Source organism: Lissotriton helveticus, chromosome 4_1, assembly GCF_964261635.1.
Source record: "Lissotriton helveticus chromosome 4_1, aLisHel1.1, whole genome shotgun sequence".
Classification (NCBI taxonomy): domain Eukaryota; kingdom Metazoa; phylum Chordata; class Amphibia; order Caudata; family Salamandridae; genus Lissotriton; species Lissotriton helveticus.
In genome coordinates this window covers 1,514,933,819-1,514,959,228 of record NC_136063.1, presented here as the reverse complement: position 1 = coordinate 1,514,959,228, position 25,410 = coordinate 1,514,933,819, and the positions used below count along the sequence as shown (strand labels likewise).

Here is a 25,410-nt window from a genome sequence, read left to right as displayed (position 1 = left end):
CTAAACTTTTTGCCTTTCTCTTAGCCTTTTCTCTGACATGGTGTTTGTGGTTTTAGGACTCTGGGCACTTTGGCACTGCTGTCTAGTGTAAAGTGTGTGTGCTCTCTGTGTTAAATATGGTAAAATTTGTCTACACCTGTTTGGCCTATTTAATTTACCTGTCATTCCCCTGGGAGCCCACCACTTAATTTATGGGGAGTGAGGCAGGCATCCCCCCTCCCCAGGCTTATTTCTGGCCCTGGTGACCCATTTCCCGGGGCCCAGTCATAATATAAAGGGGAGGGGGCACATAGCTCCCCTTGCCGAGTCAATATCATCCTTAGGGGCCCCATCCCCTGGGCCGATAGAATTATTAATGGTGAGGGGGGCTGTGCAACCCCGCTCTCCGGCTGTGTTCGTACCGTCTGATGAGTATGTCAATGATGGAGCCAAATTAGGCTCCATCGCTGACATAATTACATTCTTGCTGCCTTTAAACTAAGCGTGCAGACTGAAGTTTTGGTACCGAAGGTATCACATCACAGGCGCCAAACTCCAAATCAGACCCTATGGCCCTGATTACAAGTGAGATTTGATTTAGGTGGAGGGTACCGTGTGGTCAGAAGTAGTATTCCCAGTCGGTGTTCCCACAGCTTATCAGTTTGGTTTATCAGTTTCTTCTCTTGGAATGAGGAATGACATGCAGGCATGTTTTTAGTGGGCAAAAATCAGCATGTGGATCTATATTCCCAGTAAGGGGCCATACTCTGCTCACATTTACCACCTGATTAAAGGAGGGATAAATGGTCAGTAAATCAATGTAATGCTTTGCCCAACTTAGAGCCTCCCCAGTGCCTGCACACACCTTAGTAAATAACCCTCACGTTTCTTCCTGTTCCTCTTCACTGTTAAATGTCAAAGCTCGAACTTCCTGGAAATTGATAGCCTTTTTCACAGTAGGTCCAGACATATTTCCCGGAAGCTTTTTTTTTTAGGAGTCTACCATTTAACTTTAAAGCACAGGAGGATTATACACTTATTTAGGTCTACAGTTCCAGGGCGGCCTTGACCTTATTGTTTAACCTATTTTCTCTCCACAAAGTAAATATGTTGGCGGTGCAGGAACCCCTTCTCGAACATCTCTTTATACATGGGTGTCCAGCCACATGCCACAAATTAAGCATACGTACACCCACCCTTTGAAGCAATACAATTCTATGTATTTTCAAATTTGAAAAATTATGGAAAATAATTTGTAATATTTACAAAATTCTGTATTTTCTGAAAACATTCCTATCATTCCTATGCACACTTTTTTCTCACCTATATTTCTCAAAATATCCTACAGGCCCTGTAGAGCTGCTCATACAATTAAAAAAGCATTTTTTGGGGGGGCCTTTTTTTTTTTAGGAATTTGATGCCATTACAGGGCGGGGTGCTTAGTCTGATTCTGTACCTCGCCTTACAAAGTTGTGTGCCCTGGGACAAGTCTAGCTAGGGAGACTTCTCACAGCAGCAAGCAGATTTCCCTATAGAAATCCTAATTGTGCAAAACATCATCTCGGTTTTGCCAGGAAATATATATATATTTTTTAACTCTCACAGATAATAATTAGGATTGCAAACACTTGGTAAATCTAGCCCAGTGTAATTGGGAAATAATGCATGACTGCTAGTAGAACAACATGGGTAAGGTATGTGTTCGTATAAGTACGCATGAAGAATTTTTACAGATTGTTTGCTGTAATTGTTTTTAGCAGTCAGAACTGGAAGGCTTGACGCTTACCTGCCCACTCCTTGCTGCAATCTGTAATTGCTCCGCTACAGAACCCTGGATTGCAAATTAAAAACCGTGCATAGAGTAGGAGCGAAACGTCTCCGGTTGATGCGCATGTCACCCGCAAGCTTCCCACGCTGTTCTTTATGCCGGCTTCTGGGAGCCGTTTCAGGAGCACAAAGACTGGCAAAAGGGCAGGGGGCACTGCACGCCATAATGCATTAATAGATTCGAATTACATTTCTGAAATTAGATTGGACTGGAATATGTTATCTTTGCTAAGAAAAAAGTCCATCCACTTTTCAAAAACAGTTCTTGTCATGGAGGCTTGTGCTTTCCCATGCGGAACATACAAGGTTGCGCCTGTCTATGATATGATTAAGTAAAACCAAGGAATGTATGGAATTACTTAATTTTTCAGACACATCTAATTTCTTGAGCTTTCTCTTGTTCCCTTGGTTTGAGATAAACATATTTTCTATCAAAATGACCATTTAATTACTACAATGATAAAATCACAGTTGCCTGGTTATCTTTAAATGCAACACGTGCTCCTTGGAGAAAAAACATTCATAGTGTCTAAGACATTCATATATATTACCTTATTGTTAGTATGCCTGTATCAACTATATAGAATAAAAATATTATTATTATTCAAAGTTCTTGACCTGTATTGACGATATCACAAAACTGCATGGCTTCTATCATTCTCTATTTGTGGGGTACGGTAACTTCATAATAAGATAAATACAGGTTGGGCTGTAAAGTGTAACTTGTAATAACACAGGAAGGAATGGCTTCAGAAAAGAAACAAACAAACTAACTAACACACAAAGGGATATCATTAAGCAAACAGTGAGTGCTAATTGCATTCTAAGTTATCCAGACATCTGTTATTTTATAATTGTAATAATTAAATTGAAATTTTGGTAGAGAATATGTTTATCATACTCCAAGGAGTCATATTCTGATCAAAATTGAGGAAAGGAAGAAACTGAGAAAGAAAGAAAGAAAGAAAGAAAGAAAGAAAGAAAGAAAGAAAGAAAGGAAGAAAGAAAGAAAGACAGTGAGGAGAGAACCAGAGAGGTTAGGAAATGTAAGGAATTAAGAAATAAGTGATGAAAGCAACAAAAAAAAAGAAAGAAGCAAGAAAGAAAGAAAGAAAGAGTTATCAAATAAAAGAAAGGAAGTAAGAATGGTAAGAGGGAAAGAACGGCAGGAAGAAGAGGGAAATAAAGAAAGATTTCTGAAGACAACCACCCTTGAGTACAAAAAAGGCTGCATGCTTTAGCCCACTTAGGAATTACAGCATTACTACACCAATTGCCAAATGACTAGTATTCTCCATTGGCAGTGAACTAAGCATCGATGTACATTTTAATAATCAGACAAAATTTACCTCTTACCAACTACATGTTCTAAACAAAATCAAGAACTCCAGCCCAAGAGAAGAAGACATCTTTAGAAAAAGATCTGCACTTCTTTATAGACAGTGGCAATGCCATCTTGGCAGGGTTTCATAAATGTACAATCCCATTTGTTAGAGCCACCTGTGGTGACTTGATTGCATGTAGGTCATGCATTGCTTGTTAGAACCTCATGATGCGATCAGTGAGGTTCCGTGGGGCAATAGAGCGACTGATCAGAAACCTTCGCTTCAGTGCCCCTGAGCAGGAAATCACTCTCTGATCTGAGTGTGGTCCTCAGTCATTTCACTACTTTTTATGCTACAGCTCGTCTAACAGTGAACACTATTGAAGCAGAGCACATAACCCCTCTGGCTACCCCTAGAAGCTTGGATCATCTTCATGGTCACCTGCATACCACTCAAACCTGCAGGAACCAATGCCACACCTCTGGGGGCTAAAAGCTAATAATAGCAAAAGTGAGACTAACACTGGAGTCCTAAAGCCGAAGAAGCGCAAACTGCTGATCAGGCATTCTTTTCCCTATCCCAGCAACTTGAATTTCCTGGACATGGTATGGCGGTGTCAGCAAGACACTGCAGTAAAAGGAGTACTTGATGTGCAGCGGGGTGGGGGGGATTGTAAGTATGGATCCGAGGAGGACACTGCAGTTAGGGATTTTTTGCTTCAGCATCTAGGCACAATCTAGATGGTGATAGTTAGATTCCTGGTTCTGCACCCATGGTTGGTCCAATCAGACTTAATACAACCTTTGTTTTCAGGTCATCTTTTGATGGTGTTGCTTAGAAGGCAGATGCTAGGATAAATACGCAGCCTGGCAAAAAAAAATTGTGGCATAATACTGGTTTGGCCAGGTCACACCTGAACCTCCCTTTGAGTGCACGTTTATTTTGTTCTTGCACTTCGCACCTTCAGCCCCTTGTCCTTGATGTCCTTAGTGCAGAATGTTATTTCTTTGACTTGGAGTCGTTTCTCCTGTGTTTCCTGCCACCAATTTGCTTTTACTTAACATCCCTCTAGCTACCTCCAGTGCTCTTGCTCAGCTGCTCTGCCTGTCCCTGCACTCATCAGAGGAGTCAAGTTGTCCAGAACATAAAATATGGCGCGTCAACTAAATTGACGTATACATGTTATGGTTTAACGGTTGTTACATATCCAGAATTCATATATTTCACTGAGGTGTTTCTCCTCTCCCTTTCCTAGCCCTGCCCCCCCCGAGCTTAGCTGATTTCATTCCTGGCACATTAAATAGATAAGAGAGCTAAAAGTTCTAAGTCTCAGGGAGGCATTGGATCTTTTGGCGTAGTTCCGCCTATATTACCCTTAGAAGCTGATACCCTCAGACTCTAAATCAAAATCAATGAAGAACAATCCCTGACCACCTCAGCTTCCAAAAACAATTCTCAATGCAATTTTACAGGCTCTAGCTACCGTAGCACCCGTCGCATTAGGTTACATTAGGAAAGAAAGAAAGAAAGAAAGAAAGAAAGAAAGAAAGAAAGAAAGAAAGAAAGAAAGAAAGAATGAATGAATGAATGTTGGATCGAAATATGGCAGAATCCGAAAGAAAGATATTTAGGAATGCAGAAAGATATTTAGCAATACAGAAATTAAAATTGTTACCCAAAATATGACAGCGATAGAACAGAAAGAGATTACAAGTAAACACTATAGAAATAACTGTACAAGATAAGTGAATATTTCCAAAAAAGCTAAGAATAAATTCTGCTTTCATAGAAAATAATGAACGCACAAAGGACAATTATTCATGGCGTAAAATTACTTTGCTTTTTCTTTGACATCTACTCAGGGGCTCAACAATAAAAGAGTTGAGGAAAATACACTGGACAGGAAAACGTTGGAAGACAGTTAGCAGATGTCATCTATGCTTCCCGTTCCTGAGAAGCTTCGGATATCTTTTGGTTAAATGGAAGTCACCCTGCTCTCTCCCTATTTCACAACCGCATCTAGCATGAAAAGCCACTTTCTGATAAGTGTGAGAGCTGTGGGTGTGGACTTGACGAGGGTTTTTCACGTTACATCTCGAGCTCGCTCTAGAGTTAGAGTTGTTAAAGTACATTTCTGTGCCTGGTGACTCATTTTAACGTCCCCAAAGTCTGTACTGCCTTAGAAAGGTCTGACATGTAACGCAGTACCCAGAGGAAATGTAATGGATCAGGGTGCGCTGCGGTCTCATGATGCCAATATGGCGTTCCACCGACATGTTAATAAATGAGGGACGAGCGCCGCTGGTCACCTGAAACCTCAACTGGCATTGCCTTGTAGCTGTTTCACAATTGTGTGTGTGTTCGAAGCAGGACCACTGGAATTATGCAGCAGGGGAGAATCAAATTATGCAGCTGATTTGATTAAAGTTGCAGGAAAAGGCAAAATATGTGTCAAATGTGATAGTATTAACTCATTATTTTGACATTTTTACTCGTTTGCGCTGTCTGGGCAAAGGTTTCTTCTAATTAATACCAGTTTAACTCACAAACACAGCAATAAGCAACAGAAAGGTGGCCGGCCAGTCAACCTTTGCAATAGGCCTCTCTTTGCACAGCACCATGCATTGCAGAGTTTTAACTAACTTTTGATCTGTTTGAGGTAGAAATGTTTTTCTTATTATTCTGCAGATCATTTGGCAGATGATGGATTATGCGGCAAATGAGGCGACTCCATAAATATGCATAGAATGCCACATCCGCAAAATCACATCATTCCAGATTAGAAGTGAAGTAATACGAACTACGTTTTTTTATGTTTTGCCTTTTGGGGGTATGTATGGTATGCAATCCTAAGGAAATCTTTATTTTTTTAAACATTTTCTACTGTATGTTATCAGTTAGTTCAACTGGCAAAGAGCGTGCATGATAATGAGGAACTCTGGCTTTTGTTATGAAGTGCTTGCATACCATGTGGTGGTTGCTGCCTTTCGACCCGGATGTTCAATGAGATGTAAAAATTAATGTAAACTTCAATATTTTTTGTGCTGTGACTTCAATAGTAAAGTATGTCGATTGATTTGTGGTGTGTAGAATTTTCATATATCTATTGTAGGAAAAAGCACCTTTTTCAATAGGTCAGCACTAAGTCGGGCTTCTAGTATATAAGGCAGGGTGCATGATATTTAAATGTAGGTCATGTAAATGTTTAATGTTAGAGTGCCGAGGCCCCCATGTAAATGTTTAATGTTAGAGTGACGAGGCCCCAAGCACTATTATCACTGTAGCAGGGGTAGTTGTTCAACAGGAATGCACTGGGATACAGTATTATATTTAATAATGTTACCCCCGGTTAGGTAACAACTACAACATTAATTCTTGGTTCAGTAAAAAAGAAAAAAAAATACAACTCTCATTGTTAGACAGTTTCGTTTGCATCTGCACTCCCAATAGACAACATAAACCTTTCATTAAGTAGTTAGGGTAATCTCTACAGGGTAGAAAAGGGAAAGGAACACCAACATATTTAGTAGAGGTGAAGGTTAGAAGACGGTGTATCCCTAAAGAGAAAAAAGAGTGCAGTTGTACCATGCATAACAGGTCCTGAATCTTATAAGTGTGTCGGAGACAACAAAAACTTTTTGGCGCATATACCAGGAAGACTGTGACTGAAACTCTTTTAAGGTATACAAATGAGCAGTTTGGGGAGTTCCCAAAAAAGCAACAGTACACCTGATTCACAGAGAATTTGCTGGGGCTTACTGTTGTAGTGCTGCCAACTTTCTCTTGAATTCCAGGAGAAAGCCAAGAATACCACAAAAGTAAATCCCACCCATTCATAGCAAAATATTTGAGGATCTGGCTCAGTATGTCAAAGTGGGAGAGGAAATTTCGAAACGTACATTTACACTTTTCTCTGTGACCGAGACCCAGTGTTCACTTGAAAGCAGGGCTTACCACACTTCTTGGGGAGGATCAAGTGGGAGATAAACATGTGGTATTGGAAAAGGGTAGAAAAATTGTGTTGGAGTCGGTCTAATGTTTTATTGCTATTATGTGGTGAGTAGTTGGTTTCAGGACTTGAAACAGATTGTGACAAATTATGAATACATTCTTGTGGTTGAAGATGTTTCCCTTTTTTATATTCCTCTCCACCCTATGTACGAACAATGTAGGACTTGAGGTGTAATATGCCCTGATCATGAATTTGACTGTGTTTTTTAGCAGTTTTGAAGATAGCCATGCATTTTTCACATGTATCTGATATGGGTCCTATATCTTATGGAATAGTCCTTCTAATTTTGTAATGTGATATTGAAGTTGTTCCAGAATAGAGCGAGATGACATTTCCACTAACCAAAATTAGACAAGGCTGTTGGAGAATTCATTTATGGAGCAAAATTTTAATTACACTATTTAAATTTTGTGAAATTCACAAATTTCGTGTTACACTAAAATTCCTGAAATTTTGTATTGCGTAATGTTCCATGATTTTCATTGGTTTAATCATAAACCAAAAAATCTCGTAGTAATGGTAAATCCGCAGCTGAGAGTGTTTTTCAGCCCCGACCAATCTCCTGTCAGTTTCTTATGTGACTATTGTCGATGAGTTATATGCTCTTGTACAAAAATAATGAGAGGTGTCGATAATCCACACTTTGCATAATTTCAAATATGTAACCGAAATTTCGTAAACAAATTCTGCATTTTCACCCAACCTTAGGGAGAGTTTATCAAGAGCCAAATGTCTTAGTCACTAAATAATTCAGTTACGGTCATGGAAACAAAAACACATGACTTGACTGAATTGCTATTGACATGGTGAAATATGAGAATCTGATAAACCTACAGCTGCAAATAAGCCTGAAGTCAAAAGGTGCTACTCATTAAGGCTCGGTTGAAAGTATAAAAACCAGCATTCGTAAAATCGGCCTCTCTTTTCCATTGCCGAAATTGGCTTTGCTGAACGCTTGTGCTCCTCAAGCATTAATAATGCCTCGTCCATCGGGCAGGTATCTTGGAGTTCTGCTTTTTCTACATTTTATTGTAACTATGCCATCGAAGATGGCCATCCTGTTGCATTATGATGCATTTTGACTCAAATTGGCGCCAATTTACGAACAGTGTATCTAAGATAAGCAATAGACAAAATGTATAATTCCAAGATTGTTGCCTTGCATCATGTTGTGTCTAGAAACAACATGGCGAGTTTCTTGGAATTGTATAACTACAATAAACAACGGAAAAAATAGAATTCCAAGATGGCCGCCCAGTGTTATTGAATTTGTATCACAATTCCACAAGAATTGATAAAGGCAATACTTGCAGTGGCAAGTATCGAGCTGATGCAGTCAGCTAGACTCCAATAAGGAGCTTGGACAAGCAGTAATCATGGAGGGGTGAGAGGGCTGCCATGTCTATACTAAACGCAGGGGATGGGTGAGGACAATGCAAGGAACAGCTGGGAAAACGATGGCTGAAAAAGCAGGGTGAAAGGAGGGATAGTAGAGAGGGGGTAGATAAAAGAGAAAGGACCATGCACTCATATCAAGTGCAAAAAAATGAAATGGCATTGAAGCACACTTAAAGAAAAATTGCTCACCGATATCAGCAATGGAAGAATACAACTCATCTAAACCACAGTGAATTACAAATACTCAAGGGGACAACACAAGACTAGGGTGGCAAGACTTCCAATAAACCAGAGCAAGCTGGAATAGGAAAAATCCCTTCAACTTGTACACAGGGGGCAGACCCAAAATCCAGTCTAAGTACATGTTAAATGTGAGAAGTTGGCCTGATATATGATGTTTCCAATTCTGGAACCACCATGTATCAGTCCAAACTATCCCTTATGGTGTCTGGTTGTAAGTCAACCTTGTAGACAAGCTATCTTAATGGTAGCATAGACTAAGCAGCCTCAAAGGCTAAACTCAAGAGGTCGTGTTAAGCGAGCTGTTTTACCAATCACAGTCCTGTAATATCAAATGAAAGGACACCACACAAGTATATATTATAAAAATATATGTGTTTATTCTTAAAAATAATCCCCAGTACTCTTTATGAACAAAGGGGCACAAGCGTTAAATCAAAAGCACAGTATAACATACAAAGTTGCACAATTATGGATGAGGGCGGGTGGCCACTCAGACCATATACTAAGAAAGTGGTATAAGAGATACCAATCGAACAGTGGTTAGGCGTAGGGCCTAGGGAATCGTTGGGAGCAGTCATGACAAGCAATGCTGAAGTCGGGAAAAGCCCGCGGGATTCGGGTGCAGTGCTTAAAGCACACGCATGCACCAATGTTAAGTCAATGGTGCGTAAAAGTTACACAAATGGAGTTTTAGGATACTTCCGCTGAACCTAGAAGGACAAAACTTTAGACACAGGCCCTAGAGGTGTGTACCAGTGTAGGAACACCGGCGTTGCAATGTTACCTCACCCACAGGAAGCAGGTGCATAGGGTCGAAGTGGCATCGGGTTTCGTCACGCAGGTTCTGGGTGCTTGAAGCTGAAGATGCTGCAGGCGATGTGAAGGAGAAGTGTCCGGTGGGATCCAAGGGTGGATCCGGATAGAAAAGTACCTGAAAGCAGAGGGGACAGAGTCTGGGTCCCTCAGCAGTGACCAGGGTGGAACCAGGACGGAACCAGGCAATGTCGGGTGCAATCAGGTCGCTGTTGAGGAGCTTCTCTCTGCTGCCACGTGGGACCTGGGGCATCTGCGACGTCCAGGATTGGGTCATGAGCTGTCCCACATAGGTTCTCACCATCGGCGCTGTCGACTTCAAGATTGGAGCAAACAACACTTGGCAAAAGCAATCCACGCGGTACTAGAAGATTGCTTCTCACTTGGGCCAGGAGGGTCAGAGTGGGTACTCCTTTTCAGGGGAGCGGGTGCAAATCTGGAGCAACCAGAAACACAAGTCGTATTTAGGTTTTCGCTGGCACAGGGGCCACAAGCCAGCTGGCAAGTGACCGGGCCAACGCGTTGAGCCAAAGAAAGCAGAAGGGCCCCACGCAGCACTCGTCGAGTGTAGAGGGGTGAGCTTCAGTGCAAGAGTGGCTCAGGGTTGGGGCTTCTCAAACCCCAGTGTACAGCTTCGAGGGTCACTCATGGGTTGCACGGTCAGCGTCTCGTGGTCTTTCCAAGATGGCGTGCCCCACGCTTCCGGTCGCCTCCACGGGTCTCAGCTCTGTAGGGACTGTGGATCGGGCTATAAGAAAGCAGGCAAGCTTAATCGCGTCGATCTCTGTTGCTCGAGTTCCGGCGGGAACTGCAACAAAGCAGACATCGAGGTGCTGGATGGTGCCTGTTTGCACAGGGTGGTCACTCCTTGACCACCAGGGAGATTCTTCAGTCTTCTACGTTGAGTAGGATGTCGAAGGGTCTAGAGTTTCGTTTCTTATGTTTCATCAGGATAATCTGAAGTGCATTGGCACTGCTCCCACTCTTATTCGAATCTCGGGGGCTGGATTACCTGCTAGGTCCCCTCCTATGGGTGGGACCCAGGAAGGGGGTGGATACACCCCTTTCCTTTGATCAAGGCCGCGCTGGGACTGGGGCTGGTGTGTCCCAGAACCGATTTGACCGGATTATGCAAGGGGAAGCCTTGTGCTCCCCATGCAGTGTCTGGTTTCTTTCAAACCTCCCTGCTACAATCCACTATCTCCTGTCTGGGGGGGTGTGACACCTCCCTGCGACAGGAAACCCTTTGTCCAGGCCCCCTTGGCTGAGTTTTGGTCAGCTGCAGGGGGTCAGACCCGTGTCTGTGGCAGAAGCATCCATTTTGTGGATCTTTTAAAAATCAACCGCATTTCAGCAAAGTAACATGTCTTCTCCCTCTAGACGGGTGGAATGCTATCCCCGTCGCCAGGACTGGCGAGGGGATAGTATTCCAAATCGTATGACACCTTACACGACATGTTTTGATAAAGCCAAACCAAAGTTGCTATATAACCGCGAGGATTATAAGGCACTTAATAGTATATGGTATGGCATTATCCCGGAACAGCTTAGGGAGTTGTTCCCGACAGCTGCAGACAGGCTCAGCTCATGCTAGAGCTCCATCTCACATTAAACCACGCACTCTGCCTTCAGGATTGATAAGGCCTTCCATAGGAGTGGCTCACAGGTTTATATGTGTCCAGATATAGGTTTAGATATAGCTATACTATATCTAAGCAAGAGGTGATTACACCATCTTGCCCCAGCTGAGTGATCAGCCAGTTGTGTCAATTTAAGAACCAGCCAAGGGTGGCAAAAGATATGCTGCAGCCCCTGGTAGGCCTTGGTGGCACCTATGCCCTGGGCACCTATAGTGCATAGTACAGGGGCTGACAAGGAGTCCATTTCCAATCTGGTTATGCACCTAGGGTACATGGAATCCATTTTACAGAGACAGCAGATAGCCTGGGGCCCTGATTAGCAGGGAACCAGGCCAACTAAGTCGAAAACCAGCTAAACACAAGGCAAAAAATCTGGGGTAACCATAGTCAGGTAGGCACCTTCCTACATTAAAGTATTAGATACACTGCTGTCTGCAACAGACAGCAAAACGACCTGGTGAGCAGATGGTTATATAATCGAAATGAGAATGATGCAGAGTAGAGGACAAACTAAGAAGGGCTTCTAAATCAATTGGCCCGTGTTTTAATGCATGTGACTATAAAAGCGGCATTATCAAAACGAAAAGAACCAGAGATGGGGCTAAAATGCCCAAGCAAGTACACGAGGATGTGGATAGACTATCATAATGATAGATAACGTCTACTCCAGCTCTCCGCAAATATGATGTTGAAGATTCATAAGAGGGAGGAAAAGCCACGAGAAAAGAAACACACCAGAGTTGTATATGCATTTAACTCATATACAGGTTGTTATCACTCGGTGTCACTCGAAGCTTCGTAATATTTTACTTTTTTCATTTTGAAAACTATTCCTTTGTGCTATCGGTGGAACTTGGAAGAAAGAATCCATACGGGCCCTGCTGTCACTTGATGCAGGAACATTAAACATGATGTGGCAGCGTTCAAAAACATCTGCCTGGGCAGGAAGGAGGCAGGCTCTTGTGACCTGCCCATCGGAGGATCACGAGAGGACTGGCCAGACTGAAACATCTGCTCGTGGTTTGTCTTATAAAAATTAAAAACATTAATTTTTTTCAGAAACGAAGATACTCTCATGTCAAATTAAAAGCGCAAAGTAAAATATTTTCCATGGACCACGAATATGGATGAAGTCTTCCAAAATGTGAGCCTTGTTAGTCTAAAGGTTACCTTTATATAATATACTCAGCTCCAACTGCATAACTTCCCTCACAGAAACTCCTATACAGCTCTGACCTCACTTAGCGTGCTGTGTGGTGTCATGCATGTGGCAGCATATGGATCATGTGAGGGCCCACAAGAGAAGCACGGAGCAATTTTCATTCATCCATCATTGATGCCCATACACTCCCTTAAGCTCCCTGGAATGCTTTTGAGTCACAATGATTCTTCTTATTCTAACCTATTAGAGTTGTGGCAGTCACCTACTTTCCTATACATCAATTGCCCTTTTCTTTACCCTCCAGCCCTCTGTTGGCATCTTTGCAGAGCAGAAACACACGCCACAGAAGGACCCATTGTAATTTACTTCCCAAGTATATCAAAAGTTATTTTTCTCTGGGAAGAAAAGTTTATCAACATATTCCTTTGCCACTTCCTGTTTTTTTCATCTTCATAGCACGTTACATGATGGAGCTGATCATAACATCATGACTAAAAGCCCTCTACCCCAAATCACAAAGATATGGCTGTGGCCTACTCTTGCAGTCATTCGTACTCCTGAAATTCAAGAGTAAGCCACTAGGACTACAAGAGTAAGATATACTACTGCTATGCATAGCAAAATCTTTGTTTATCACATGTTTTTGTGTGATTGATTTTAGGTTAAATGCCGCAGACTTCTCTTTTGTCACTTCTTTCCTTGCCTTCATCATGACTAGGCTACCGCCCCCAACAGCATCTCTAGTCCCCCACTTTTACATTCCTTTATTTAATCAGCATCCTGTACGGCCATTCTATTTCTCATAGTTATCATCTGATATATATATATATTCACAGAAAAAATACAAATGTTAAAGGGGTGTGGTAGTTAGGAGAAAATGTCAGTTAAATCATACCATTACAAACGAACAAAACCACTGAAATACACCATTTAAAGTCATCTCAAGTAACTATAACTTGTGCTCTAAAGTAACTATAATGCACTCCCCACCATGCACAATGTCACCAATGATGTAATTTCAGATGCTCCAGGTTGTTATTAATAATGTCATAGAACATGTCATGAGTGATGTAATATGTGAGGTAATTAGCAATGCATTGCAAGGGCATGAGTTATAGTCACTTGTGTTAACTATAATTGGGGAATTTCAGTGGTTTTGTTAATTTAAAAATGTATGTTTTAACTGACATTTTCACCTAACTATAGTGCCTTTACCCTTTGGTTTTTCAGTTAATTTCTATTTCTTAATGTAAAGTAAGATCTCCATTTCCAGGGCCGACCTGGGGTTGGGTGCAGGGCCTGTGCATGGCAGTGGGTTGGGTGTAAGGCCTGGTCCTGCACCCAACTCCCTGTAGGTGCCTATCTCCCTGACGCCATATGGCCCTGGCCATGCACAGCATGAGGTTGGGTACAAGGTCTGGCCTACAGGCAGATCATGTGCCCAAACCCCAGCGGGCACCTACACCTTGCGACTGAGCCAGGCTGACTATGTCATGGAACAATATAAAGGGTGTAATTTTAAGTAAGGCAGACCTACTGGCTTTGTCAAAGGCGAAAATACCAAAATATAAAAGTTGGTGGGCCTATAAAGTCACCAATACTATAATCAAATGTATATTTCATATATTCACAGATAGCAATGTTTACCAATAGTGACTGTTGCACAATATTTTCCCAAAAATATTATTTTAAAAAAACATTACCATGACAGGATATTATTCACAGGGCCTCTTCTTGCAGCATAGCAGGCAAGGAAATGTTCCTCAAGATAGCTCATTATTCGTACTACAGTCCAGGGAGAATAACCCAATTGAAACCTGGAGGGGACCCCAATGTTGGTGACACTGTGGGCAGGTGGGCACAATTACGCACCTGCTATGGCACTGTCTGAAGTTCCAGCAATTTCGGTCTGACTTTCTGACTGATATTGACACAATACATGATACAGAATTGCCTTGGTTCCCTAGCTATATATTGTCGGGGCTCCTGAACGCACTGACATACCCCTCGAAATGATGCCATGTAGGAGCAATCACCATGGCTCTTGAAGATACTAAACAGGCTTTGCTGTCGCACTGGGGTACCGATGTTGTCTCGACAAGGTTGGATTGGTTGAATAGATTGTGGGAGCTTGTAGGTATGGAGAAGCTGACGGCAACAGTAACATACACGCTCCTGCGTTTTGATAAAATGCGGGGCATCAGTATTCAATTCCTAGCATCTGAGTTTGTGGAATTGAACTGCACTGTCTATTTGCACATACTTCGCCTTGCTCAATCAGCTTCTTCAGAAGAGTAACACGCCTCATTTATATACAACTCTTGACCTACATGTGGATCACTCTAATATTGTACTGGGTATATGCTTAATTTGTTGAGAAACTATGCTTCATTTAAGTATGTTTTCCTTTTTCTCTCTTTAACTCCATCTCTCCTGTTTCTTTTAGTGTAAATGTTTATTATTTTCCCCACCACCCAGTGAATGTAGGTGGGTAGCTGTTGTTATTCACTCCTTAACACAATAAAAAAAATTAAACCATAAAAAAATATTGACCATATTTTTGAGTCTTTTTTAAATTATTTTTTCAGGCCACAAAGTACAGCCATAGAATCAACCACAAAGGATCCCTACACTCCAGCTGAAGAGCATACAGCTCCAGCTTGGAGTGCATTAAACCAATATGGTAAGCTCTCCTATGGTCATGGATTCAATGACCCAGGAGACTTTGTGTGCGTGTTTTCATGTTGCTGGGAGACTGCTGCCTTCCCTGCAGCCCTTGATGACATTAAAAATAAATGGTTGTGGCTTTTTGGCTTGAAACCACAACCCACTAAACTATCCAACCATAAATATAATAATTTAACCCATGTATTAGGGCAAGGGTTGATTTATGATTTTTCACTGCAGTGTAAATAACATGAAATGCAGAAATGCACCGGGGTGAAATATGGGGCACGGGCAGTTTTTAAGAAGTCTTTGGTGCAGATGAGTTGTGCCTCAATGGGCACCATCATGTTGTAAGACTGTTCTGTGGATATAAATTCCAAGGTTTCGCATAGCTCTAGATCACTCAGGAAAGGTGTATGGACCCCCTTTGCCCCATACTATTGTATAACTATGTGTCTGCTTTGTGATACTACTGCACCATCATCCTGTTACCTGGTTCGTATGACTGTCTATAGGTCTTGTTGAAACAACCCTGATTAAGCATGCACCACCGTTGATTTTATTTGTTGCATTATATGAATGAGACTGGACAATTTTATTAGACTATTCTTGAGCATGTACCTTATGGGATTATTCCTGTACTATGTTTTTTCTTAATTTAATAACATATTTTTTTGCATAAAACGAGGAATGCCATGAAATGCTGGCGTACGAATAAAATGTGTGTAATATTTTTTTCAAGTTTTGAGGATTCTGAAAACTAACGGTATGCCTGCTTTTCAGTCATTAACCTTATAACTGTAGAATATACACTCAGCAGAAAGTCTGCAGTCCCAGGGAAGGCATAAATGCGCAAAAGCACATTGTTCCTCTTTCATACTTATTTATTTTAAATACTAATGTGTTTGTCAGTACCCACACTAATTACGGGGTCTTCCATGCTTTTTTACTCACATAACAGCAAAACATACACCATTGTCTTAGGCGCAAGCTTATGGGGTGCTCTTAAAATGTGCAACACCTTGCAAATGATTAAAATTGCACCATTATTATCTAGAAATCCAGATTCTGCAACTGAGGAACAGTTATATGTGAGTAAGGATGATAATTTTTGCGCACCCACATATCAATTAGGTTTAAAAAAAATCATCATTGCAGTCCTTTTTTTCGAGCAAAACATGGTGTTGACTCCTTCTGGGTGCTCCCAATGAATGTTTCATATTGCATATATGGATCAGTTTCATAAACATGGTGGTCAAGTTGGTGTCATTTTTAAAGATTCACACACCTGCTATTTCCATCTATTAGTGATCTATTCCATGTCTGGGCCAATTTCCTGGCTAGGATAATGTTTCTGATTTTGCTTCTCTTGAGTTTATTTGTCACTCTCATAATATTGATTATGGACTGCACAACAGTAATTGAAAAACCTTGTGTGATACTTCATTTTTCTGATTTCTTAGCTTTTAACAACTTAACACACCATTCTTTAATACTATCCATAGTAAAGGTAGTATTCAAGATCATATTACTTCTTTGTCCATCTTCCTGTCACAGTCCTTAAGAAGCGAGCAGGCCCTCTGTTCTTCAAAATACTATGTCCTAGCCAAATTAAAAAGTGACCATCATATCCCATCACGCAGAAAGGGGAGAACTTAGTATGACCACTTCCTTCCTGTGTATCAGAGTCAATTACCTACCCAATATAAGTTACTTTCTTATTAATGTATTTATTGACTGTAATGTATGTTTTTCCCTTCAAGAGACTTGCTTTAACAGTCTCTATACTTGCTGTGGTCACACCACCCTGTAGAGCAGTCAAGGACCAGGAGCAGCGCTTTCCGTTCAGAGCTTTTGAGGGCCTGTTTCTTTAATATTTATCACTTTGTTACTGAGCCGTTCTTAAAGTATTGAGTGCTATTACTGTTTTCCTCTTGGCTCAAACATGTGGGTTGAGCAAAATAGCAACACCGCCTGACTTCAAGATGGCGGCTTACGCAAGAGTTCATAAGCCGTGTGACTTTGTTCCCTTAGTAACAGGAACAAACAGGAAGTGGTGGTGTTCTGGCTTTGGTCTTGCTTCAGTTTGGTGTGTTGTAAGCAGTGAACCATCAAGGACTAGCTTGGCCCTTTCAGGTACCTTCAGGCGCAGCTGAACTGGAGGCTCCCTATAAGGCTCCAAAGGGTGCTGAATCTTCCCCAGCAAAGAGGAAACTTCCTTGGATGATTCGGAGGAGGAAGACAAAAGTTGTCTTCTTGTACAAGCGACTGAACTTGCAAAACTTTATCAGCTGCTGAGGAACAATTTTGGGTTTTCTCTATTCATTTCAGGGTGTGAGGAAAACGATTTCTTTATCCAATACATACGCCCTGCTCTAGAATCATTGCCGTTACCTAATAGGCTATGTGGTGTACTCACTCAGAAGTCGAAGGACATTAACAAAGCAACTTTCCCAGGTTCCTATCTAAACGTTATCCTTTATAAGGAATTTTAGAGGAGTTTCCACCCATGGTCAGGTTATCCTCTCAGGGTACGGTAGTCTCAAGGAATGCATTATCCTCTGATCAAGTGGACAGGAAAATGGAAGGGGCAGTAAAAAGATCCTATTTTGCTCCAAAACTTTCTATAAGGGCCAATGCCTATACAACTTGCATGATTCAATCTCTTCTAAAGCATTTTCAGGTATTAGTGGACAAAATGCAAGTGTGATTGGATAACTCTTCCCTGTTGCAATGGTAGAGTTACAAGTCCAGCTTCTAACAGAGGGTTCTTTTGATAATTTATGTGCCTCAGCAGCAGCTTCAGGAGCGGTGATGGCAGAGCGACGCCATATTTGGATGCACTCATGGAAAGCTGACGCTGCACAAAAATCAATTCTCATGAGGCTCCCAATTGAAGGATCTAAGATCTTCAGACACCAACTTGAAAAGATGGTGAAAACATCAGTTGAAAATAAAAAACTGATGACCCCTGTTTGTCCAATCCCAAAAGGCAGACACTCTGCTATCACAGACCTTCCAGACCTGGCTCATCTAAAGGCAGTATTCAGTCCTTTCAGGCTAGGCATCAAGGCTGGGGTGGCCCTGCTAGTGGCGAGTCCTGGTACCAGCCCCAACATCTTCAAAACCCACTCCTCCAAAAGCATGATGACGCCGGAGTTTCAGTAGCAGGCCGCCTCCATTTTTTAATCACGAGTAGCAGCATTTAGCTTCAGATGTCTGAGCACTTCAAGTAATATCAGGGGACTATCAAAAATCATTTTCAAGCTTCCTCCAAACCCCTAAGGCAAGAAAACCAGTAAATCTCCAAACCCTCCTTAACTGATTCCAGCTCCATTCTGGAGAAATCAGCAATCTTTCTCGTTCCAGCAACGAAAGTTGTCTGTGATTTTCTTCCATTCTCTTTCAGGTGAAAGCAGCAATCTCTCCTGTCCCAGCCAACAAGAGGTATAAGGGACTTTCAGCCTGATTCATCATTCTCCTGTTTTGCGAGCCCCTAATAGCGATTCATAAGGAATCGCTATTAAGGACTTGCAAAACGGGATTCATGTAGAAATTGCATAAAGAAATGAGATTCCTACACATTCCTTATTTGCGATTAGCAAATTGCTAATCGCAAATAAGGAAAAACTCCCCATTCATTCCTATGGGCCTAAAGGCTCATAGGAATGAATGGGGAGTTATTCCTTATTTGCGAATAGCAATTTGCTAATCGCAAATAAGATAGCGATTTCAAGGGTGCCAGGGGTGTCCAAAGGACACCCTGTAGCACCCCTGAAATGTAATCTACATTGGAGTTGCGCACACACATGTCCCAAGGACATGTGTGTGTGTAACATGCAACTTAGAAAAATGCATTTAAATGCATTTTTCTAAGTTTTCGCTATTTACCACGAGGTTTGACCTTGCGGTAAATAGCGGCCCAAAATAGCGATTTCGGTATTTTAAAATGGTTCATGAATTGCATTTAAGGAATCTCAAATAGAGATTCCTTAAATGCAATTTCTCGCAAATATGCGAATTCTTTAATAGCGAATTTTGCATTTGGGATGATGAATCCCAAATGCAAAAATTGCACTCGCAAAGGGCCAGATTCTCAGAATCTGGCCCTTTGCGAGCGCAATTAAGCTTGATGAATCAGGCTGTTTATTCCATTCTCTTTCTGGTGGACTTTTAACTACTGTTGGACTTAAAACGAATGAAATGTTGTATACATCTCAAACCATTAAAGATGCTGACAGTGGAAAACATCCTGAAACTGGTCAATCAGAGAGACTTTCTAGCATTCTTAGATATGCTGGATACTGACCTTCACATCTCTATCCACAACGCTCACCAAAACGTTTCTCTGCCTTGTTGTCAAGGGAAATCATTATCAATTCTGAGTGCTCCAGTTTGGACTCTCCTTATGCTTAAGGTCTTTTAAACAAACTATTGGATCTAATGGTGGGTATTTTCCAATCCAGAGGATTCAAGTATTACCCTAACTTAATGACTGGCTAATTGCTTCTTCTGCTTTTATCAACCAGAAGAGCATGTTCCACAAGTTTGGGACTTCTTGATCAGAAACGTTTTCCTCCTGAATTACAAGAAGTACAGTCTTGGTCCATCACAAATGATAAAGTTCATCAAAGCTCTGTTTCAGCAAGACCTAGGAAAGATTTTTCTAACTGTCTTAAGTGATCCAACACTATCCCTAATGTTGCTTAGTGTTTTCTCCAGTGTTAGACTAATTAGAGTTAGAATAGTAAATCTAACTCCCCAAATGTATGTTCGTAAATTAAAAATAAAAATGTATTTATAAAAATGTGTTCTATGTTTTCATAGATTTTGAAAAATGTTTTTATATTTTTCAAAGTTTAATTTTCTTTACCTGTGATTATAATAATTTTATTTTTAGATATATTGATATATTGATGTTTAGTTTTTTATTTGATCTAAGTTTTGTAAATGAATTCTTTTTAATTTAAAAACTACTTTTGATTAGTTGCACTTTCAAGTTTTTAAAGAACAATTACGAAATGAATTCATTTTAATTATATAAAATAAATTTTAAAATATACTTCACATATTGAAATTCTAATTGTTTTACCAATATTTTACACTATAATTTGAAGTTCAGCATTTATGTTACTTTTAATATTAATTTTAAAACTTCATATATTGTAACCTATATTTTATTACTAGATTTTTTTAGTTAGATATTTTGTAGGGTGATAATCTGGTTTTAATATTTTTTATTATTTTAACTATGAGCATTGGGTTCACAATACTTTGGTAGTCAATGTTTTAAACTCAATATTTGGTAGGTTAATATTTTTATTGTCAATATTCAGGACTAGAATTATATTTTCATGCACCATATTCATTTATGGTGTAAGGCTTAATTTTGCAACGTAGCAGCACAAAGTGAACAGTATTATTCTCTGTTATGCTGCACTAGACTATTACAACAAAACTGTGCCGAATTCCCAGAGAAAGCAATTCACATAGACACTTTCAGCCACAAAAATTAATATATGTCTGAAAATACCTTCATTTATGCTGGCAGGAGTCCGCTATGAGTATGAAGAAATCCATCAAAATAAATCTCATGAAAGGGGTGGGAAGTGAGCAGAACTTTGCATTTTTACCCTTTTATGCTTGGGAAACCACAAACTCATATGTTTGTTGGCATTTTCAGACCCCAAATATGATGCTTTCCCACACCAGACATAGTTGGAGGTTTACTTCAATTAAGAACTGGAGTAAATCTTCTTCCAAGATGGGATGGGGAACGAGTCACTCCGAGTTCTGGTGGGGTTGTAGATGAAAACCTTTCTCCATGGAGAAAACAATTTTATATGTTGAGAAAAATAGAAGTCCAGATGAGATGTTCCATCACATATCCAGCGGTATTAACACCCATTCTGGTGGTGTGGTATGATCACTGCATCGTGCCCATTGGCTTCAGTATCCCAAATGCCTTGGAGACAGCTACTGCCAATCCTGTTATGAGTAGCCAATGGCATAAATTGGAAATCAAGAAATTCGGCAACCATATTTAAGCTAATATCCCTCAATTGGATTCAAACATTGAGGCAGCCGTGCTGAGGGCAAACATCTGGTTAGCCTTGGATGCATTTATACTGGTTAGTTCGGGTAAGATGAAGAATAGACTTTTGGCCTCTTGATTTGACGATAAATTGTTTTCTGGAAAAAAGTGCTGTAAAGTGCTTGAATATGTTTGGAGGAAATCTTATGATGCTTTAGTTAAAAATACTGATATGAAGGTCATAAAATCTATCATAAATTATTTTAAAAGCCTGTGCTAGTTTCTACTGGTACAATTAAAAACAGCAGAAGTCCTTCAGAAGAAATGTATACAACTGTCAACAGCTTGATGAAACTGGCAGCTCTCATGCATCTGGCTGAGGCATCTTAGAGAGTAACCTTCAAGCTACTCACCCACACCTACAAATCCCTCCACAGCATCGGATCCAAATACCTCAACGAAAAGGTGTCCTTCCACAAACCCAAAAGGAACCTCCACTCCACTGACCTCACCCTGGCAGAGACCCCACGCATCCGCAGAACCAGAGCAGGTGGAAGAGCCTTCTCCTCCGTTGCAGCAAAGACCTGGAACAAGCTCCCAGTCAACATCAGATGCTCCCCCACTCTGATCACCTTTAGGAACAGCCTCAAGACCTGGCTCTTCGACTGACCTGGAGCTGCACCTTCTTCCCGTCTCCCCCCAGTGCCTTGAGACTCTCACAGGTGAGTAGTGGGCTTTATAAAACCCTGACTGATTGATTGATTGATTGATCAAACAAGAACTGAGACAAATTTGTGGACCATTTTGTAAAAAAGGCCAATGACATTTACATGCACTTTGTTGATCCTTGCAGATGGAAGGCTGATGGCCCAGCTTCAAGGATAGGCTGGCTTTATGTTGCTGGGGGATGAACTGAAGGAGCTAGCCCCACTGGACAGCACCTCTTTCACCTCCCTGAATAGCAAAGTTAAGTCGGGTTCTCCTGATGAATCTATCAAACCTAAGCGTATACTTAAATTGCAGGAGCTTGTTATAACCACCTTCCTAAAATCAGACAATCTTTCTGTATCTTTCTGAGCTGGTGCCCATGGTGTGGACACAAGCCAAAGATAACATATTTTTTATCAAACCCCTACTTGATACTGCCCAGCCAGAAAATTACTGACCAATTTCTCTCCTGCCATTTCTAACAAAGGTAGTGGTAAAACATGTTATCAATCATCTGACAGCCTTCTTAGAGAAGAATCAGTTTATAGACCCTTCGCAGAATGGGCTTAGACCAACACACTGTGAAGACTCTGCTGTTCTTATGGTAGGGGAGGCTCTGCGTCTTGCTGCAGACCAAGTTGGCTCGATTGCACTCATTTTGTTAGACATAAGTGCCGCCTTTAATACAGTGTCTCACGAGGTGTTACTATGGCAAGAGCATGAGATTGGGTGTGTGGCAAGGCTTGGGCCTGGTCCGCCTCCTTCCTAAGTGATTCATCTTTCCAAATGATATCCCACCTTTCGCATCCTCTCAAAGTGCTTTGGAGCATGGTGTCCAACAAGGCTCGGCACTAAGTCCTTCTTCTTTAGCATCTACTTCAGGCCGTTAGCGAATGTGGTGAAATCTTCTGGGATGTCTCTGGTATTGTATGCGGATGATACCCAACTTACATTCTCTTTGTCAACAGAATCTACGGTGGGGTGATCAACTTTCAGAACTGTATGACCACCGTTGCAGAGTGGATTCACTCCAATTGCTTGAAGTTGAATGCTAATAAAACAGAGCTTCTACTGGGGAAGTATGGTCAGGATTGGGTACAAAGTGTTAGGGTCTTCTCCCAAGCCAAAATATGGGAGTCTGGCTTGATGACATACTCTCATTAGAGTCACAAGTCAAGGCACTAGCAGGCATGCATTTTAGTACTCTTGGAAGCCTCAAATTGATTATTGGCTTTTTCCATCCCCAGGTCCGGCAAACAATTATACAGTTTTTAATCATATCCTGACTGCTGTAACATTCTTTATCTGAGTGCTAAGAGATCTGTAACAAACGGGCTGCAGATTGTCCAGGACGCAGTAGCTAGACTTCTTTCCCATTTGCCAAATTTCTGCTCTGTCTCCAAGCTGCTTGGCAAACTTCACTGGTTTCCCATTGAGTAACTAAACCAATTCAAAGCTTTGTGCATAGCTCATCAGTCTATGAACAAGCAGGAAGCACCTAGTATGACCTCCCTGGTGTGCCCCCTATACCTACAAGGACCCTCCACGCCACAGACTTGAATTTGGCTTTTGTTCCACACACCAAAATAGTAAGACTGGGAGTTCGCTCCCTTTAAGCGATGGTCCAGGTCTTAAGGATTACCCTGTTGGTACAGCTACGGATACGCAAAATCATCTGTGTTTTAGAAAGCCGCTAAAGAGCTGGCTGTTTGCAGCATGGGTCTGTTCTGTGTTGTTCTCATGTAGTAGTAGGACAGTGCTGGAAAGCCCCCGCTTCAGAATAGCTCTGCACTTTAGAAATCGCTATAACATAACATGTAACATGCCAGGAAAACTGTGTCTGGGCAGATTTGCTTATGTGGTACTGACAATGTATGTAAATTGCCACCAAATAACATTTACACACCCGTAGATAGGCGTACTTAAATGTGTGCAGATTTACTACTTTCTTCATGTATCAGCCTCATAGATTTTGTTGTAGGGAAGTGCAGTTTACTCTTGTAATACTCGTGACCTACTACTGAGTACCAAGAGTAAGCTAAAGGTAGTAGGCTTATTCCTGGAATTTAGAAGTCAAGATAACTGCCATATATGTAGCTCTGCACTGAAGATTTTTTAAAGCGAGATGTTTGCACCGGAAGGCCTTGAATAAAGGCCAGCGATTGAGCGTGTGATATTCAAGACAGTTTGTTCCTGGAATGGGACAGTGATCTAGGACCTTTACATATGGACTAAAAGTATTTTTCAGACTCTGGGGTAGATTCCAAACCTTGTGAGAAAGTGTTTCTAATTTGAGCTCGCACTAAAGAAACCACAGTTCGCTCAATGTGCGGACTAGTCTTTGTCCTGAAGAAGCCAGCATGGGTGAAACGCGTTGGCTGTTGTATGTAAAGAATAAAGAATAAAATGATCTACAAAATTTAAAAGCGAAAGACTCGATATTTCTGTCATTGTTTCAAGCATCATTTGTTGGAGTTGTACTCTATGAACTTATGTTCTTGTTTTAATGCCTCTCCCATCTTCTGTATTGCTTTATAGGTGTGTGTGTTCTGTGTGTGTCCCAAGTGTGCTTTTGTACGCACTAGTGAGCATGTGTATGTTTGAGTGCATGTCTCTGTGTCTGCATGTTTGTCCCAAGTGTGCCTGTGTGTGCACAAGTGAGCATCTGTATGTATGCATGTTTTGTGTGCACGCTTTGCGTGTGTTTTGTGCGTTTGTGTGTATTGTGTGTGTGTTTGTGTATGTAAAATTGAATTAAATTGGATGGTGCTGTGCTTCTCTGCTTTTCTCCTCGTCCTATGGCAATCTCTCACCTGAAACCAGGGACATGTCTTGTGCTTCGTCTGCATCCATCTTCCTCAGGTTATCTAGGGAGGAAAGAGAAGCAAGCGCACAGCTCAGTCATCGCAAATCTGAAGGAAACCAGAAAATGCATTTGCTGTTGAAGCCTGAGATTCACTGGCAGACATCATACACGCTCTTCTTTCTTTCCTTCCTTCACATTTGCCAGGGTAACAGACAGACACAGACCTTGATCCCAGTCTCTCAGAAACAGCATTACGAAGATTCATCATTGCAAGCGTAGGAGGACCAAATTTGTTATTTATTGTTAATTTCCTACTGCATAATAACCCAAAATGCAAACTGACTGCAACAAAATTAAGCAGAAAATTAAATGGCCCTGGGTCATTGTAGGCACAGAATTCATTCTCCTGGCTGATCCATAGTTATGTTCTTTCTAATTTACTGAGCATGCATCGATGAACCTTGAGTCAGCTTGGTGACACGCGTACAATCAGCAATCAAAAAAACGAAGCAATTTGCCGAAGAATGTCTCATTTACCCAAAGCGGGGCTGCATATCTGAGCAGCCCCCGCCCCTTGCTCCATCAATAATGAATGCACCTCGAGCTGTGGCAGATGGGCCCAGCAGCAGCTTCTGTGCTCGGCCTCGTCGCCACTGTAGTTGTCCGGCCCTCAGACCGCCCTTGCTCAGCTCTGCACAGACAGAAGTGAAGCTCCCTAAAATAGCGAACGAAGCCCAGGAGAGAAAGGGAACCCAGACCTTCCTGTTTCGCTGACAGATGGCTCCACAGATTTGGA

General features: G+C 41.4%; 1 protein-coding gene across 10 annotated transcripts in view; it reads right to left on the bottom strand.

The window, feature by feature from the left end:
- IKZF1 (IKAROS family zinc finger 1) overlaps positions 1 to 25,410 on the bottom strand; it is a 314,542-nt gene that overhangs the window by 228,629 nt on the left and 60,503 nt on the right. For 9 of the 10 annotated variants that reach the window (XM_078688103.1, XM_078688104.1, XM_078688095.1 and 6 more), the window contains exon 2: positions 24,622 to 24,675. In XM_078688103.1, the coding sequence (XP_078544229.1) occupies positions 24,622 to 24,675 (54 nt within the window). Of the gene's footprint in view, positions 1 to 24,621; positions 24,676 to 25,151; positions 25,277 to 25,410 lie in introns of those variants that run through there. The other variant, XM_078688098.1, reaches the window with a different exon arrangement.